General features: G+C 37.1%; 1 protein-coding gene and 1 pseudogene across 7 annotated transcripts in view; one reads left to right on the forward strand and one right to left on the reverse strand.

Annotated features, from left to right (window-relative positions):
* Wnk3 (WNK lysine deficient protein kinase 3) overlaps nt 1–20077 on the reverse strand; it is a 210387-nt gene that overhangs the window by 139339 nt on the left and 50971 nt on the right. For all 7 annotated transcript variants that reach the window (XM_033760394.1, XM_010610742.2, XM_010610741.2 and 4 more), the window contains 5 exons: nt 19243–19415; nt 17666–17886; nt 16245–16402; nt 10726–10814; nt 4945–5164 (listed from right to left, as the gene is read on the reverse strand). In XM_033760394.1, coding sequence (XP_033616285.1) covers nt 4945–5164; nt 10726–10814; nt 16245–16402; nt 17666–17886; nt 19243–19415 — 861 coding nt within the window. The remainder of the gene's footprint in view (nt 1–4944; nt 5165–10725; nt 10815–16244; nt 16403–17665; nt 17887–19242; nt 19416–20077) is intronic.
* On the forward strand, nt 1336–3345 carry LOC104852914 (annotated as a pseudogene).

Here is a 20077-nt window from a genome sequence, read left to right on the forward strand (position 1 = left end):
AAAAAAAAAAAAAAAAAAATCCTAGAAATCAAAGTTTATGGTTTGCTGAGTGGGGTACACCTAGAACCTCAGCAATTCAGAGGCTGACGCAGGAGGATCCGCTACAAATTCAAGGCCAACTTGGGCTACATAGTGAGTTCAAGGCCAGACTGAACCATATAGTGAGATCTCATCTCAAAACACCAAAAAGTAGGGCCGGGGATTTAGCTCAGTGGTGCCGTGCCTGCCTCCCAAGTGCAAAGTTCTGAGTTCCATCCCTGGTACCGAGAAACAAACAAACAAAGAACACACCAAAAAATAAAAATACTAAAGTGTATGCTTTAACAAGCTGAAAGAGTCCAGAGGATATCTAATACTGTGGATGGAAACAGTTCCAAATCGAATTATTCCACTGTAAAATTTTATGTCACTGGGAAGAAAAAATAAATATTACAATCCTCCAGAGAGGAAGCATAATTTGGACTTTTCAACAGCAATACCAAAAGCTAAAAGAGCATGGAACAATGACTCCAAATTAAAAACAAAAAGCCAACTGTCGACACAAAAATGATTTGACAAGCCAAAATAATCAATTACATACAAAGGCCAGCAAGACCCGGGACCTCCGAATAGCTGAGGAGGCGTGGCGGAGTAAAGCGCCACTCCAGTGAGTGTGGTCCAGAGGAACGCCAAGTGCCCCGCCTCTCCCTTTCTTCTCTGACCGCACTGAGCAGCGCCCCCCACCCCACCCCTTGGACGCAAGCTTGCGCTCCAGGCTCAGACTCCTAGTGTGCGATGTCTACTACGTGCCTACCGCTGTGTGCCTGCCGCTGACTTTCACCCACTAGGTGGCCTCTCTGGTCCTGCTCCCCAACCCACAGAGGGCAAAGTGAGGCCGACAGGGGCGAACCTCTTCCTCACCAGCGTCTCCACACAGACACCACGGCTGAGCCCTTAAAAGAGAAAGAGGGGGAGAACAGCTCAGGGGAGACCCCTGGGTCAGTGAAGGCAGAATGCACCCACACTGCTGCCAATGTCGCTGCCAAGAACCTGGCTCTGCTCAAAGCCTACTCCTTCGATGTGACTTTCCATTTGGGGGAGGAGTAGGAGATCATTGAGACCATAGGCAATGGGGCCTATGCGGTGGTGTCTTCTGTTCACCGCAGACTCCTGGGCCAGCAGGTGGCCATCAAGAAGATCTCCATTGCTTCTATGTGGTGACCAAGCCTTCTATATGAAGCCAAGCAGACCCTCAGGGATCTGAAGATCCTCAAATACTTCAAGCATGACAATACCATTGCCATCAAGGACATCTTGAGGCCCACTGTGCCCTATGGTGAGTTCAAATCTGTCTATGTGGTCTTGGACTTGATGGAGAGCAACTTGCACCAGATCATCTACTCCTCACAGCTGCTCATAGTGGAGCATGTGCCTTACTTTCTGTATCAACTGCTGCAGGGCCTGAAACACATGTACTCAGCTCAGGTTATCCACGGTGACCTCAAGCCCTCCAACGTGTTGGTGAATGAGAACTGTAAGCTCAAGATTGGTGATTTTGGTATGGCCTGTGGCCTGTGTACCTTTCCTGATGGGCACCTGTACTTCATGACTGAGTATGTAGCTACTCACTGGTACCATGCCTTAGAGCTTATGCTCTCCCTGCATGAGTACACACAGGCTATTGACCTCTGGTCTATGGACTGAATCTTCGGTGAAATGCTGGCCCAGTGCCCACTCTTCCCAAGCAAAAACTATGTGCATCAATTACAACTGATTGTGATGATGCTGGGTACTCCATTACCAGCTGTGATTCAGGCTGTAGAGAATGAAAGAGTGCAGTCCTATATCCAGAGCTTGCTGTCACACCAGCCTGTTCCCAGGGAGAGTATGGCAAGGTGCTGCCAGGCCCTCTCACTATTGAACCACATGCTACGTTTTGAACCCAGTGCCCACATCTCAGCAGCTGATGCCCTTTGTCACCCTTTCCTGGCCAAGTATCATGACCCTGATGATGAACCTGATTGTGCCCCACCCTTTGACTTTGCCTTTGACCGTGAAGCCCTTACCAGAGAGTGCATTAAGGAGGCCATTGTGGTGGAGATTGAAGACTTCTATGCATGACATGAGGGCAACTGCCAAAAGATCCACTTCCAGCCTTCCCTGCAGCCTGTGGCTAAGTGAGCCTGGCTATCCAGATGTTGAGATGCCCAGTCCCTGGGCTCCCAGTGGGAACTGTGCCATGTAGTCACTCCCTCTCCTCCCCCACATGCTGGTCCTGCACCTGATACCACTGATTTTATTCTTGAACCATTTCCACCACCTAGTGAGCCTGCCCAACCAAAGAGGGAGGGTACCATCTCAGACAACTCTCAAAGCCACCCTACTCAAGTCCTTGCAGAGCCAACTCAAGAGATGGCCCTAGTGTATCCCTGGAGGCTCCTGAGCCTCGGAAACCCATGACAGCCCAGGAGTGCCAACAAGAGCAGGAAAACTGTTGGAGGTGACAAGAGTAAGCCAAAGAGCGAGAGAAGCAATAACAAGAGCAGGAACGGGGTCCACTGATCAAAGCCTGCTGGAGCACTGCATTTGCATGGTCTAGCAGTAAAACGATGGGGGGGTGTGCCTAGGACCTGGGGGGCTCCACTAATCCCTTGGCTGAACTGGTTCTTAGTGACAGTGATCAAAGCCTGATGGAGCACTGGATTTGAATGGTCCACACCCCCCTCCCCCGCCGGCCCATCTCCAGCTCCAGCCCCAGCCCCAGCAGTCCTCCTGGCCCTATAGCCCAGCCCACTGGTCCCCCACCACAACTTGCAAACTCCACCCCTATTCCTGTACTTGCCTACTTGCTCATCCCCTGACGCCCTCCCTACTGGCCCTTCTGGACCCATCTCTGTCCCTGCATCACACCAGACTGCCACCTCCACTAGCCTTCTGGACCCCCAGTCGCTTATGCCAGCCTCTGGATTGCCTGGCCCCAGCACCACAGTTCTGCCTTACTTCCCATCTGGTCCTTCCCCTCTATACCCTGGGGGGCCCCCTTAGCTTTCCATATCAGAGTCACCCGATGTCAACTTGGTGACCCAGCAGTTGTGAAAGACCCCCTACCTTCTGTGTATTCAGGCACACCAAAGGGCAGTGCGGCTGGCTACGGTGTTGGCTTTGACATGGAAGGATTCTTTTGACATGGGTGAGGCTGATAGGCCACAGTATAGTTAGGCATGCTCAGCCTTACTCGCCTCCCTACTTGCTGATTAGCTTTAGAGCCCTGGCATGAACCCTGCCAACAATGATTATCTCCAGTGTGAGATTCAGATGGATTCCCCAATGCTGCTGTCTGACCTGCCAAACCTCCAGGAGCCCTGAGGCCCACAGCCAGTGCCTTGGTGCCAGGGCAAATCCACCTCCAAGGTCCATGGGAACATTCCTGGGGTCTGGCCCTAGGTCCAACAGGTGAGGCTGAGCTTGGATTATTCTGCAGGTTCATCTCAGACCCACCCTTCAGCCTTAAACAGCCAGTTGAGCCACCGCTGAGCCATGACAGGATTGAGAGACCCTGACTCCCTGTGAACAATTATTTTTAGTATTGTATTTTTTTATTATTGTAATATTACTGTTCAGTCTTTTTGCCATCAAAATAACGCCTATGAAATACAAGGTTCCCTTTAATGCCTGAAAAAAAGAAAAGAAAAAAGGTATTTTCATACATGCAAGCCTCGAACAATGTACTTCCCATGTACCCTTAAGAAGCTAGCAGGAAATTTAAAATATTGTATGTACTACAGTATAGATGGGACGTATTATGATTTTTATACCTCTGCATGTTGGTAAAATTGAAGAAATAGTGTATTTCTTTTGACTTACAGATTTTTAAATTGCAGCAACTATTGGTTTTACTCATTCTGATATAATGCATATTCATTATACAAATTAAAGCAATAAGAAAATAGTAAAAGGAAATATTTAGATGATAGTTGCGCATCAGATGTCCAACATAATCATTCCAGATTAGAATAGTATGACTAGAAAGATGGTCATGATAAGATCTATAATCTCATCTCAAGGATCCCCAACATTATTGTTCCATTCTCTCTTTTTTTTAAACCTGAGGCCAGAATGCCCAGGTGAGCCTGGCTCATACAGGCTGTACAGGGCTGGTCATGACCAGTCTTGACCATATGCTGCCACAGCTCCAGCATGCCCCTCCCACCAGCACTGCAGCTGCCTGGAGCAGGTGTGGACATGCTGATCACCTCAGAGTAGTTATCTGCTGTGATCTACTGAGGGTAGGGGATGGTCACAGGGAGATTAGAAACAGAAAAATCAGGGCAACCCATACCTCATCCAACCCTATGGTTACCAGAAAGCTAACTGCTAACAGCCCTGCTGAAGCCTTGATTGCGCTGAGCCATGGGTTTATTTCTCCAGTCTCATTCATGTCCTTGCATTCTGATTTCCCCAGAAGAAGCTCTTGTATATGCTAAGGAAGCCAAAAGCCAGACAGTGACCCAGAGACTCACTTCAGCTTATCCTCCCCTGGAATTCCGCACCTGATCTTACCAATAGTCCCTGTGTAACCAGATAGGGGTGTATTTGCTACTTAGGTCTTCGAAATGATACAATATTTTACCTGTATAAACAAAAATGAAAAGTAAAGGAATGAGTAATGTGAAAGTCAGGGTAGATACTACCTGGAGTGATCAGGGAAGGGAATGCAGTTTGGTAGGGGGAGACATAGGTGGCTCAAAAGGCAATGATAATGTTCTATTTCTTAACAAAAGTAGTATTTTATTTTTCTTTATACTGGCACACAAATTTAATATATTATGTTTAGATAAATTTTACAGTAAAGCAATTTAAGTAAATGAAGGAGAAAATGAGAGGAAAGAAAACAGTAAGAATGAGAAAGGAATCAACTCTCATAACAATGAAGAATGGGAGAAACAGTAGCTAGGATTTACTTACCATTTCATATGCTACTTCCTCAGGTGTATCTGTTTCTAAATTGAAACTGAATTCAATAGCTTCATTGTCTTTGTGTTTGCCTTTCAATTTTTTAGGATCTTCAACCCAGAGTCTCAAAGCCAAGGATGAATTTGAGCAATCATCTTCTTCTGCTAACTCTACCCTCAGTCCTGTATCCTCAGCAAAAAATGTGTGGTTTAGTAGGTCCCTGATAGACAGCCTAATAAACAAAATATATATCTTGTTATCAGTTTGTTCAATCATAAGCAAGATGTGAATCCTTTAATAAAAATTATATCAAAGCAACAAACTTATTTTTAATTCCCCATTAATTAAACCATTAATCTGTCTTGTTATAAAAACTAAATCTTATATCCAACTTACTACTAGGGATACCAAAAAATTTCAACGAAGTAATATATCTAGATAATGAAATTTAACATATATAAAAGTATGCCTAAAAACAATTGGAAAAGTACTATCATACATGTCAGGCACATTGGTTAGTTTCCCTAAGCCACTTAAGTTAGTACTACTCAAAAGATTCCCAGCAAAGGAAAGTAAAAACTGTCCCAGACATAAAACCTAAATTAGAAATTCAAACTCTTTTAAAAATGTTTTAAATACAAGTCACTGACTTCACTAACAATAATCTAGTCAGTGTATTTCATTCATTAGAATGCCACAGGTGCAGCCAAGGTGGTTCAGCAAAGTCTAGTGGTTTTCCTAAAGCATTTAACATTGGTTTTAGGCCATAGTAAATACATAATGGATACAATCCTAGCTTCATATCAGAGATTAACCATTTCCGAAGAAAAACAAAGTATAATACATCAAAACGATCTTTTATAAGCTACTGCAATTATTTTTCTCTTACAAGGCATATAATAGTTATCTGTATTACAGACCAGGGTAACTGAAATTGATATTAGCCATAATGTCTATGTTGAGAGCCACTCCTGTACTACTTTAAACAGAAAAAGCATATGTATACCATGATGTTCTATAAGTGGAGGATTTTCAATCCTTAACATTTTTAGGAACCAAAAGGTACATACTTAACTAAGATAATGTTATTAAAATAAGCTTGCTCCAATTAATTGTTTTAATGCTTAAGTAAGATGTGGTTAGACCTCTGGCTCTCAATGAAAATTTTCTCTAAGCATTTTTAGTCAGGGATACACAGTATGATCAAAATAAATGGTGAATGTTTAATTTTTTAATGTATTAAAGTAAAAGAAAAAGACATATTGCTATTAGTTCCACTCAAACTACTTCCCCTTACTTTGAACACACTTATCCCATTATTCTTGACACTTTCTTAAGCAGTTCTGAATGTCCTCTTTCATGTCTTCAGGAGGTGTGACAAAAAAATATGGTGACACTTCTGCTGAGTGCCTTCAATGGAAAAGGCAGACTTATAAAAATATTACCTTATTCATTGAATCTGACACTATACAACTTCCAGCTCTTCCTCAGTGTCAAAAATGAACAAGGGCAGGGGGAATGGGATAAAATTAAAATAAAATTTATTTTTAAAAATGACCAAGAAAGGTAAACATTTCGATCCAATTCAGGACATCAAGGCAACTAAATGCAACTAAAGACATGATGAAAGAAGACTTCCAGAATCGCTTCATAAAGTGGCAGGAATGGTGAGATAAGTGTGTTCAAAGTATACTCTGAGGGGGATTAATGATACTGTGTCTTTTATTATAATAATGTTTTATATATATATTCATTATCCTTTTAGTCATTAAAACATTACTTATTTTGAGGAAAAACTGAATAACTTGCTCAAGCCAAAAATGAGTCTACATTTGAATCTTGTCTGCCATTGAGGAGGATGCTTTTTTCAATACACTAATATGCCATGAATCCTTTTGAATATCAACATTCTTTAGTAACAGGTCATAAATATCATGTAACACAGTATATTCATTATCCTTTTAGTCATTAAAACATTACTTATTTTGAGGAAAAACTGAATAACTTGCTCAAGCCAAAAATGAGTCTACATTTGAATCTTGTCTGCCATTGAGGAGGATGCTTTTTTCAATACACTAATATGCCATGAATCCTTTTGAATATCAACATTCTTTAGTAACAGGTCATAAATATCATGTAACACAGATAACAATAAGAATGTAAACCAAAACAGCTACTTCAATATAGTATTTTTAGCCTCAATTTAAAAAAGTATGTCTAGGACCTGAGAGTGTAATCCAGTGATAAGAGTACACTTAGCATATTCAAGCCCCAGTACCAAAAAGAAAAAAATATGTCTAAAATCTTATGATTGAATGACAACAACAACAAAAGATAACAACAAGTTAACAACAGCGGGCAATGAGGGCTAGGGATATAGCTCTGTAATAGAGTAATTGCCTAGTATGTCTAAAACCATGGGATTTGATCCCCACTATAAGGGAAAAACAATACAAAATGGGCAAAGGACTTATATAGAGATTTCTCCAAAGATACATAAATGGCCAAAAAGCACATAAAAACACATTCTATGTAACTAGTTAATAGGGAAATGCAAATAGAAACCACAATGAGATATTATTTTATACCTATTAGGAGGCCTGTTATCAAAAAACAGAAAATAACAAGTGTTGAAGCTAGGAGCAATGGAGCACATCTGTAATCCCAGGTACCTCAGAGGCAGGAGCAGGAAGATCCCACATTCAAGGACAGCCTAGGCAACTTAGTGAGATCCTGACTCAAAAAGTAAAAAATTAAAAGGGGCTGGGTATGTGTGAAGCTCTAGGTTCAATTCTCAGTACTGAAAAAAATAAAATAAGTGCTGATAAGAATGTTGAAATAGTAGAACCTTCACATATTTCTTGTAGGAATGCAAAATGTTGCATACAGCTGTGGCAGAATGTTTGGTGGTTCCTCAAAAAGTTAACCATCAAAAAATGGAAAGATATCCCCTATTCCTGGATAGGCAGAACGAATAATGTCAAAATGGGCATACTTCCAAAATTGATGTATAGATTTAATACAATCTCAATAAAAATTCCAACAGCATTCTTTACAGAACAGGAGAAAACAATCCTAAAATTCATATGGAACCAAAAGAGGTCCAGGATAGCAAAAGCAATCTTGGGTGATAAGGGAAAAGCAGAAGACATAACAATCCTGGAACTGAAGTTATATTATAAAGCTACAGTGACCAAAACAGCATGGTACTGGTATAAAAACAGATACGAGGATCAATGGAACAGAAAACCTAAAACACATTCAACTACTGGTCTTTGGCTAAAGGGCCAAAAACGTACACTGGAGGAAAGATAGCCTCTCTAATAAATGGTGTTGGGAAGATTAGCTATCCACTTGCACAAGATTGAATCTAGACCTATATCTCTTACCATGTAATAAACTAAAGTCAAAAGGCATCAAAGAACTAAATGGTAAAACAGAAACATTTGATCTGCTGGAAGATAAAATAGGCAAAACTCTTGAGGTCACAGACATAGGCAAGAATTTTCTGAACAGAACCTCAGTTGCACAGCAAACCAAAGTAAAAGATGAAATTAAAAAATGGGCAAGTGAAATGAATAGATATTTCAAATAAGTAAAAATGGCTAAAAAATACATGAAGAAATGGTCAACATCATTACCCATTAGATAAATGCAAATTAAAAACACTGAGGTTCCATCTTGTCCCATAAAGAATGGCTATCATAAAGAAATCAAATAATAAGAAATGCTGTGAGGCTGCAGGGAAGAAGGAACACTCTACATTGTTGGTGGGAATGTAAACTTATACAACCATTATGGAAATCAGTGTGGAGATTCCTCAAAAACTAAAACTAGAAATTCCATTTGACTCAGCTGTTTCCCTTTTAGGTATCTTCCCAAAAGAGTTAAAGACATCATATTACAGGGATACATGTATACCATGTTTACAGCAGCACAGTTCATAATAGCTAAGTCTTGGAAGTGGTCTAAGGTGCATCAACAGATGATTGGATAAAGAAAATGTATTTATATGACAGAGTACTACTCTGCCATAAAGAAGGATAAACTTGAGTCCTTTGTAGGAAAATGGATGCACCTTGATACTATAATGTTAAGTGAACTAAACCAGATATACAAGCTTAAACAGCACATGGTTTCTTATATAAGAAACCCAAATTTTAAATAAAGAGTAAAATAAAAGATAATAGCAAGTAGGGAGATGGATCGTTCTCAAATTGAAAGTGATCAAGAGATGGAGGACGGGAGAAAAGGAGAAAAAAAAGGAACTAAAATGTGTTATATGTATTTACCAACTCCAGACAAGGAATGTATATATTATGTACTGCAAACATGCACTATTTTTTTAGAAAGTTAAATGTAGTATTATCATATGGTCCAATAATTCCACCCTTAGGTATATACCCATAAGATCTGAGAGCAGAGACTGAAATAGAGACTTATACCAACACTCATGCAGCATTTGTCACAGTAGCCAAAAGATGAAAATAACCTAAGTGTCCATCAACGAATGAATGTGTAAACAAAATGTGGTAGATATACACAAGGAGAAGGAAAACCAGCCAGGCATGGTGGAACATGCCTGTAATCCCAGAACTTCAGGAGGCTGAGGCAGGAGGACTGTGAATTCAAGGCCAGCCTGAATTCAAGGCCAGCCTGGGCTATATAGTGAACTCAAGTTTAGCCTAGACTACAAACTGCAACCCTATCTGAAAAAAACAAGAACTAAAATAAGAAAAATTAAAAAAGGAAAATCAGATTCATGCTATAGCAGGTATCAAACTTGAAAACTTGCTAAATGAAATAAGACAGACAAAAAATAAACTGTTTGATTCCACTGATATGAGGTGCCTAAAATAGGCAAATCCATAGAGACAGGAAGTGGAATAGAAATTACCAGGTGACAGAGGGAAGAAGGAATGGCAATTGCTGTTTAGTGGGAACAGATTTCTAGTTTGGTATACAGAGTTCTGGATAGTGATGCCTGTTGTACAACAATGTAAATGCACTTAATGCTGCTGAATTACACACTTATAAATGGGTAAAATGATAAATCTTAAGTTATGCATTTTTACTACAGTTTTTTTTTAAAAACCTAGTTGCAGCGTGTCAGTATGTAAACTAAGAATGTTCTGTAATATTCATAATTAAACAGGTCTTACCTTAGTGGCTTTATGTATTCTTAGATATGTAACACTAAATCTAGAGTCAATGAAACCACAGCTGGATATGATTTCTATAAATGACATATCACTTCTGTTAAACACCATCATAAAGTGATACAAATCAAAAGATGAACTCACTAATTTAAGTCTAAAATTTTCCAAGGCTCAAGGTTACTAAAAGCTAAGACTACAAGAGTTGTCCAAAGAAAAACACAAATTGTGATAAGAAATATAAGTTCCTACTTAACAAAAATATCCATATTAGCTTTACCACTATCGTGATATAAGGATATATGCTCAAATAAAATACATAGACACTTAACTATTAACAATCAATTTAACTAGTAAGGGTCTAGTGGCTGTTAAATTGATACCTAAAGGTAATGAAAGCTTGTCACAACACACAAACACACACACCCTGTAAATGTCACCACAAGGAAATTTCAGCACATGGTATCACCATCTAAAATGGCAAATAACATGCACTGATATACTTCACTCTAGATTGTATGATTTGGCTTCTATATCAGTCATACCCAGCATGACTGAAAAGTTAGAAAATGACCCACTGCAAGATAAGAGAAAAATGTATCCATCAGTTATGTCATTTAACTACATTTGCACCAACCTTTCAGATTTATTTTGACGAATACATCCTTCAATGATTTCTTTCACTTCAGGATCAGTGACTTTATTAAAGCTGGCTGGTTTTATGCCCTGGGAGGAGAAAAATGGTTTCTTGTTACAAATTAAACAAAAGTCCAGATCAACATGACACTCATTAAACACCATTTTTATCACTAAACCACACTGAAGTTTTAAACGACATATGTACACACACACACACACACACACACACACACGTTTAGTAACATTGACAAAGATTTTTGTCATAGCCCTACAAATAAAAGTGAAAATTATAATGAAAGCCTATAACAAAGCAAACTTATATATTATATTTTAATGTATGAATAATATATAGAATCTAAAAATGTTCTCAAAGTAATTAATGACATGGAGAAATCTCATAATGTAACATTAAGTAGGGAAAATGTAGGATCCCAAAATATACAGTAAAATCTCAATTAGAAAAATAATATACCAATTCAATATATTCCAGTCTTCTAAAATGGTCAGAAGCAAAGAACCACCATATACTTATATATCTATATATGCATGCATAAAAAATATATACATATAAGGAAAACATTTGAAAAATCCATATTATTTTATCCTTAAATAATACTGAAATATCAAGAGAACCTACCTTATACTAATTATCAGGTTCTAGAAATTTAATAACAAATACATGCAGGTCAGACAATTTATAATGTCCCTATGATAACTGAGTTAGCTCCCCAAATCTGCTTGTTTTATACTGTTTTATCTTTCAGAGTTATAAATTTTAAAAAATCCCAGTATGATTACAGCCATTTAATAGAAAATTACAAATTAAGATGGAAGCAGAAAGATATACTAGAATAATTGTCATGGATTGAGGCAATCTAAGATCCACTTCTAGGCCTGTCATACTACCTCACAGTAATAGAACTGAAAAGTTCAGTATCATATGCTAAATAAAGAAGCTGTAAGAGCAACAGAAATGTGAATTGTGATATGGCATTTTTATGATCTAATATAAAATAATAGTTATTAAAGACTGGAGTTATGTTATTGTATTTACAAAAAAAGGTCTCTTTGAGACCTTTTTTTTTTCCTCTTTTTCCACTGACCTTTTTTACCCATTTTCAACCCCTGTGTTCCCTTTTCTGCTCCTAAATGAACTGGGGAACTATAGCTTACAAATCAAGTACAAAATAGTTTTCTATTTAGGAGTATCCAAACTAAAGGACATTCTAACTAATTTTTCTGAGCTTACTAATTAATTCACTCATTCATTCATTTTAGCGGTACTGGGGATTGAAACCAGGGCCTTCACAATGAGCTACATCCGCATCCCTTTTAAATTTTTTATTTTGAGACAAAGTCTCACTAAATTGCTGAATTGCTCAAGCGAGCCTCTAACTTGCAATCTTCCTGCTTCAACCTCCCACGGTACTGGAATTACAGGCATGCACCACTATTCTCAGATTTTTTTCTTGAGCTTTCATAGCAATGTTCACAAATATAGCAGAATAGAAAGCCAGTTGCAGTGGCACACTCTGGGAGGCTGAGGCAATAGGATCACAAGTTCAAACCCAGCCAAAGTAATACCATATCTTGAAATATAATAGCATAATTAAGCCTAACATAACCATCACCATCTTCAATAACAAAGATTAGTTGTGTCAGCCTAGTTTCTGCTATCTGCAGACCTTTCATATCCTGGGGTATTTTAAAGCAAATCTAAGGTATTGTGTCTGTTCATCCATAAATTTTTAAGTTTATATCTAGAATAAAGAGATCTTTTAAAAAAGAATCATGTCATTATCCCACCTAAAATGATCATGAATAGTCTCTTAATATCATCTAATACACAATCTACACTCAAATGTTCAAAACTGCCTAAATGATGTCTTTTTATAATTGGTTTGTTCAAATCAGGATCTCAACAAGGTCCATGCATGTGCTAGAGGTGGCTCACAGCAACTTGTAAGAGATATTTTCAGGAATTTTGCAAGCCATTTCTTAAAAATTAAATTATATAAACTTACAATTAAATAAATTATGCTAAAATACAAGGCAATAAATACTGAAAACATTGCTTCCTATTTTACTACATTTTTACCATTATGCATGCATTTGAGGTTGTTTACAGCTATTATACATGTGTGGTAGAAATTGCATATAAAAAGTGCCACTGTGCATGCCTGACTCTGGTGTGAGGTCACACCAGTAACTTGATACCAGCCATAGCAAGAGAATTTACATCACAAAAAATCAGTATATACTAAGAATCAATGCTTTCTTTTTTTCAGAGAATCAGCTGTTAAACATTTAGCAGCTCAACATTACTTCTAAGTCTCTTATGATGTATCAAAAGACCCTCCTCCCCTTTTGCATGAACTTGTTTTGTTGGAGAAATTAGGTTATTTGTCCTACACAATGTCTCACATTCTGGATTTTGCTTTTATGTCTTACAAACCACTAGAGTCAGACAGCCCTAAGATCAAAATCCACCATTATCAATAATTGTGGGAAGTTGGCCAAGTCACAATGTCTGGTTTTCAGTCTTATCATCTAAAAACTGAAGACTATCTTTCTTGTAGATATTAAGACTAAGTATGTGGTTTACCACATGCATTAAAAATGGCATCCCTTCAAACCTGTTACAATGTCTATTACTACAAGGATGAAAGATAATTATTTGTGAGGATATATAAAAAAGGGAACCCTTAAAGAGATAGTTCAGTGACAAAGTAATTGCCTCAAAAAATAACCCTTATACACTGTTGGTTGAAATACAAATTAATATAACTATTAATGGATAAGGTATGAACATGCCTCAAAAAAAGCAAACAATGAAAATAGAACTACATACTCTAACCAACTGCTGGATATATATCCAAAAGAACTGAAATCAACATGTTGAAGCGATGTGTACATTTCCATGAAGTTTATGGCAGGATCATCCACAACAGTCAGATAAAGGAACAACTTAAGTGTCCATCAATGGATTAATGGAGAAAGAAAACATGGTATTTGGAATACAAAAGAAAACTACTCAGCCTTTTAAAAAGAAGAAATTCTGTAATTTACAACTATATGGATGAACTTGAGGATACTATTCGAAGTAAAAGGAGCCAGGCACAAAAAGATAAATATCACATGATCTAACTTATATGTAAAATCTAAAAAAGAGTTAAACTCAGCAGTAAAAAAAAAAAAGAATGATGGTTAAGAGAGAGGCTGGGGAGGCATATTGTTAATAGGAAATCATTAGTCAAAGGGTACAAGTTACAATTAGACAAAAGATATTTTTCATATATATTATTTAACATATTTAAATAAGTGATTACAGTCAATAATAATATGTATATACAACACAACTTAGAAAGTAAATTTCTAATGTCTCAAAACAAAAGATGATTAGGAAATGAGGTGATGGATATGTTAACTAGCTAGCTTGATTGACTGATTGATTGATTTGAGACAGGGTCTCACTATGTAGTTGAGACTGACCTGGAACTCACTAGGTAGCCCAGGCTGGTCTTGAACTCACAGCAATCCTCCTGCCTCAGTCTCCCGAGTGCTGGGATTACAGGCATGCACCACCATGCCTGGCTTAACTAGCTTGATTTAATCATTCCACATTGCGTGTATACATCAAAATATCACCTCATATCCCATAAATGTTATAATTTTAATTGGCATATTAAAAGTAACATTAATTTAAAAGAGATTTTTTAAAACATTACTATGAATAATTGCTAACAAAAATGCTAACAATTTTTTGGGGGGTACCAGGGATCATACTTTGGACCCTGTGCTTACAAGACAGGCAGGCGGTGGCACCACTGAGCTAAATCCCTGGCCCAAAATGATCCAGACACGCAATGTTCATTTTAGGCATTCCGCATTTCTTTGCAACATTTCTTTGCAAATCTTTTTTTTTTTTTTTTCAGTACCAGGGATTGAACTCAAGATTTTGTGCTTATGAGGCAGGCATAGCATCACTAAAACCCCGGCCCCCACTAACAATTTCTTTAATGGTCTACTTTAGCCACCAAACTATATACGACATAGTCCTATAAACAATAATAACCCTCTAATTCTATCTTTGCTATGTCCCATACTATAATTTTATAATTACTTATAGATTTATGTTATTCCTCTACTAAAATGTAAGCTCCGGGAGCGTAGAAAACTTCTTTTTCATCTTTGAATCCCTTTGTAATTTCTTTTATTTTTATTTTTTAATTAATTGAAAAAATGTTTTTTGGTTTTCTGAGACAGGATCTCACTATATAGTCCAAGTTGGCCTTGAATTCACTGTGTAGCCCAGGCTGGCAATGAATTTGAGGTGATCTTCCTGTATCAGCCTCCCAGGTGCTGGGATTACAGCACCACCAAGCCCAATTAATTTTTAGTAGTACATGTTTGCAGTACATAATGATTACATTCATCATGTCCCCATGATGGTATATGCATACAACATCTTAATTCTACTTCCCTTTGCCCTTCCTTCCCTCCTCCTTCCATCTCTTGGTTCCCTTCCCATCTGCAAAAGGTCTCTCTCTTCTTGTAACTACTAACACAAAAAATAACTCATAGCAGTGGCTCAAACATAAGGTATAATCAAAATATACAGTGAATATTTAATTTTTTAAAAAAGTATTATAGGAAAAGAGACATTACAATTATTATTCCCTCAATTATTATTCCCTCAAAATAATTCCTCTTGCTTCAAACACACTTTGCCCATCATTAATATCACTTTCTGAAGCAGGTCCAGACGTCCTCTTACCTGAGTGTCTTTATGAGGTCAGTGACTATTGCTGCCAAGTACCAGTCAATGAAAAGGCACATTCATAAAAATCACTACTTACTGTGTGTCTTTACACCTTATTTACCAGATCTAGCACCGTGCAACTTCTAGCTCTTCCCCAAAGTCAAATGACCATGAAACATAAATATTTTAAGTTGATTCTGGACACTGAGGCAGCCACAAGAATGCAACTAACTAAAGGCACTCATATGTCCTTTACTATAATTTTAAAAATTTAAGTATTCACTGTAGTTTTCAATTATGTGTGTATACAGAACTATATTATGAATGTCCTCTCATAATCAGGCTTTTAAACCTATTAGAAAACTTCAAAGCCTTTTAGTCAATCTTTACTGTTCAGCTTTGAAAAATAAGATTCATCTAATATCTAAAAATTTATTAGAAACAAATATAGATGATATATCTGTATATTTTCCCAAAACACTAATACAGAGCATTTATGATGCAAAAGAGGGCAGATATACAGTATAAAGCTTGTCTCATTATAATTGTTAAATTATTACCATTACATAAAATTAAACTAAAAGTAGGGGTATTTTGTGGGTTTTTTCTTTCTTCCTTTCTTTGTAGCCTTATACAAGGTAGACAATTACTACTTAACAACACCCCTAGTCCCCAAATTGGGCTTGACTAAATCAGTTTTACCAACGTCCACAAGAAACACGGTAATTTGTGAAAAATAATAAAATTATACCTACACTGGTTACTTTACGGTATATTTGAGCAGCATTTTGGCACTCAGAATAAGGGTACTCTGAAGTAGCCATTTCTAACATACACATTCCAAAAGCATAGACATCAACGGATTCATCGTAGTGTTCTTCATACATCTCTGGAGCCATAAACTCAGGAGTTCCTATAATATATCATATTTTTATTAAAGAGAAAAATATAACCACCAAGATTCCTTTCCCACACAATACCTGTGTTAATTTCTGTTTCCTAAGAGCAAATTTAAAAGTATAAAATAATTTGTATTATTTATACAAAACAAAGATTTTCCACAACTTTCTATACTGATAAAGTACAATTTGTTTGTTTGTTTGTTTGTTTGTTTTGTACTGGGGACAAACTCTGGTCCTCGCACTTGTGAGGCAGGTGGCAGAGCCACTGAGCTAACTCCTCAGCCAGATAAAGTACAATTTGTAATGTTCAACATTAGGTTAAAATGATGTTTTTATTTCTATTGATTTTAGTCCATATCTTCCTGAATTAACTTAGTAAATTTTCTTCCTTAAGTCCTCAGAACTTTTCAGTGACCCTAAATATATATCTCAGAAGAAACACACTAAGATATCTCTGAAATAAATCAATATAAGGTATTTCAAAACAAATTGAATCTAGGCCAGGAGCTGGTAAAAATTTCAGTGAAGAACTAGAATAAACATTTTGTACTTTGCAGTCCATAATATCTCTGTCACACAACTATTCAACTCTGTAGTGCAAAAGCAGCCACAGGCAATCCATAAATGACTAGATGTGGTTGTGTTCCAATAAAACTTGACTTAGATAAAATGGAGTACTACTCAGCCATAAAGAATGAGAAACTAGAGACATTTATAGCTAAATGGGTACACATTGAGGCCATACTCTTAAGAGAAGTAAAATAGGACACGTGTAAATACCGAATAGTTTCTTGGTGTGAGAAACTGAAAGTGTAAATAAGATCAAAACGTATAATAGATATTGTGAAATACGAAGAAAAAGTCCAAAGATGAAGTGGAAGTGGGAAAGGAAAGGGGAAAGGAATAAATATGAGAAAAGAAAAAACAGAAACAAAGTCTTTGTAAATAGGGTGGGGGGCATTAAATGGAGGGCAGGGGAATGGGAAAAAAAATAAGAACCAAGATATAACCTGTAAAGGTTACAAATTGCCAATGATGCATGTCATCATACTATATACCTAAAATGTACCAATAAACTTAATGAATGAAAAAAATTTTGGAAACAGCCTAAAAGCCATCATAAAAAAAACAAAAAAACAAAACAAAACAAAAAACCAACTTGATTTATAAAAATAGGCATTGGGCCAAATTTGACCCAAGAGCCATAGTTAATTGATCCCTGTTTACCTATGCAATAGATATACCCAAGCAGTAAACTATAAAATGTTAATCACCAATGACACTCTTAGCAAATGATGTGCGCATTAAGGTGGCCAGTCCTAGATCACCAATCTTCACAGATCCAGTGGGTCCTGTGATGAAAATATTGTCACACTTCAGATCCCGATGAATAATAGGAGGAGTCCTAGTGTGCAGGAATTGCAATCCCTTTAAAATTTGCCTGCACCAGCTCCTTAAAACCTTTGGTTTCATGACTTTAAATCGTTTTAAGTACCTGTACAAAGAAACAGAAGACCATGTATAAACAAATATTCTTATTTTATTGTATGAACATTGTTAGGGTAAATCATACATGGAAGCTGAAAATTTACACACTATAAGTGACAACTATTGTCTATTATAGTAAAAAACAATTTTAAATCTAACACCCCATTCTCAGATAGATATCCAAATTTTCTGTGACTGGGAGGCTCAACTTCAATCTAACATATCTCAGGCCCTTAATAAAAGTCTGACCTTTCCAAAAAAGACATCCTACCAAGTATACTTTTGGGTTTTTTTTTGTTTTTGTTTTTTGGAAGTTCTGGGTATGAATTTAGGACTTCATGAATATTAGACAAGTACAGTATTCCACCTACTACTGAGTTACATCCCCAGTCCATTTTTTAAAATTTTCCAGAACTGGGGACATCAAACCCAAGAGCACTCTACTACTGAGCAACATTCCTACCCTTTTATTTTCTTAATTTGGAGATAGGGTCTTACTAAGTTCCCTTGAACTTGCAATCTTCTGGCCTCAGCTGCCTGAGCAGCTGTGATAACAGGTGTGAGCCACTGCACCAGGCAAGTATAGCATTTTTAATTCATACCAGAGTGACCTTTTTGGAATAAAAATACAACTGAAAAAAGAAAGTCCTGTTTTACTTCCTAATAATTACTCACATAGTCCCAAGAGGAATTGACTACATAAAATGTAGCACAAAACTGCTAGGAAACAAAAGGTATACCCCACATTCAATTATTTACAACTGATTATACTATCATATGAAAAGCTGTGACTAGAAAGACTACAATTATATAGTATTGCTCATTAGATATGTGAACTTGGACAAACCCCCACCTATTCTCTTTTACCAAATGAAATTATAATGATTTCCAATTCTGAAATTCAATGATATGTGGCAGGCATTAAATTTTTAGTGTTATAACAAAGTTCATTAGTATTATTTTCTGTGGTATTAGCGCAGTGGTGGTGAACCTATGGCACAAGTGCTGCAGTGGGCTTTATATCACTGAAAGCTCTAAAAGGTTCACCATCAGTATTTTAGGGGTTGCACCAACGGTCTTTGCACTAAGCTACATCCCTAACTCCACCCCCTTTTTATATTTCTAAGAAAGGGTCTTACTACCTTGCCAAGTTTTTCAAGCTAGGCTTGAAATTGTGATCTTCCCATCTCAGCCTCCCAGAGTGCTGGGATTATAGAATGTACCACTAAACCCAGTAATTTGTTAACCTACCCCGAAACAAATTCTATAAATTCTTTAATCAAGTATTAGCTTATAAATAACTTCTGACTCCTGAAAATTATTTCCAAATATAGCTTCACTGGCACAATCATGATCAACTTACGTCTTTAAGGTTCCTGATGTCATTAGTTCAGTCACTAATACAATACATTTTTTTCCTTTTAAAATAGACTCCCAAGAATCATAAAATCGAACTATATTGGGATGCTGGAGACCTTTCAACATCTCTGCTTCTTCCTTGAACCTTTGCTGCTCAGCTTTAGTTAACTTCCGGTCCTAAAAATGGGAAGAATAAGTTCCAAATTAAAGTTATATAAATTCTCATACACATTTCTAACACCAGTAAACTGAGTGTTTTATTGTATATATATGAATGTATTTTCACCTGTCATTTTTTGGGGGATCTATGTAATAACCAGTATGCTGTATTATAGTTACTTTGACTCACCCTGCTGCAGTGCAGCAGTTTTAACATTTCATTAAGTATGTTAAAAGCCTATCTATACATCAGTACCTCAGATGTGGGGGATGTAGCTCTTGCCTAGCATTGCCAGGCCCTGGGTTCAATCCTTAGATTATAAAAGAAAAAAATTCATTACCATGAAAAAAATCTCATAATGAATTGAGAAAAGGTAAAAAAACAGATAACAGGGATGCTTCCCTAAGGAATCCTTGAGTTTTCATATATAAAAGATCTATAAAGTCAAGGCAAGAATAATCAAAATGTAAGACACCTGCACATTTATTCTGGTTTACTTTCTAAATTGCCAAAATAAAAGTGCTCTAGGTTTCCAGACAGAAATATCAGGCTAGCAATCATTGAAATACCTTCAAATAGGCACTGGATCTCTAACATACTAATTAGATACTAGAAGTCAAAGGAGAAATGTTTAAAGAATTCTGAGGAAGGACTGTAACCACAAATTCTGAATTCAGAC

Source organism: Fukomys damarensis, unplaced genomic scaffold (genome assembly GCF_012274545.1).
Source record: "Fukomys damarensis isolate Sample0158 unplaced genomic scaffold, DMR_v1.0_HiC HiC_scaffold_39, whole genome shotgun sequence".
Lineage (NCBI taxonomy): Eukaryota > Metazoa > Chordata > Mammalia > Rodentia > Bathyergidae > Fukomys > Fukomys damarensis.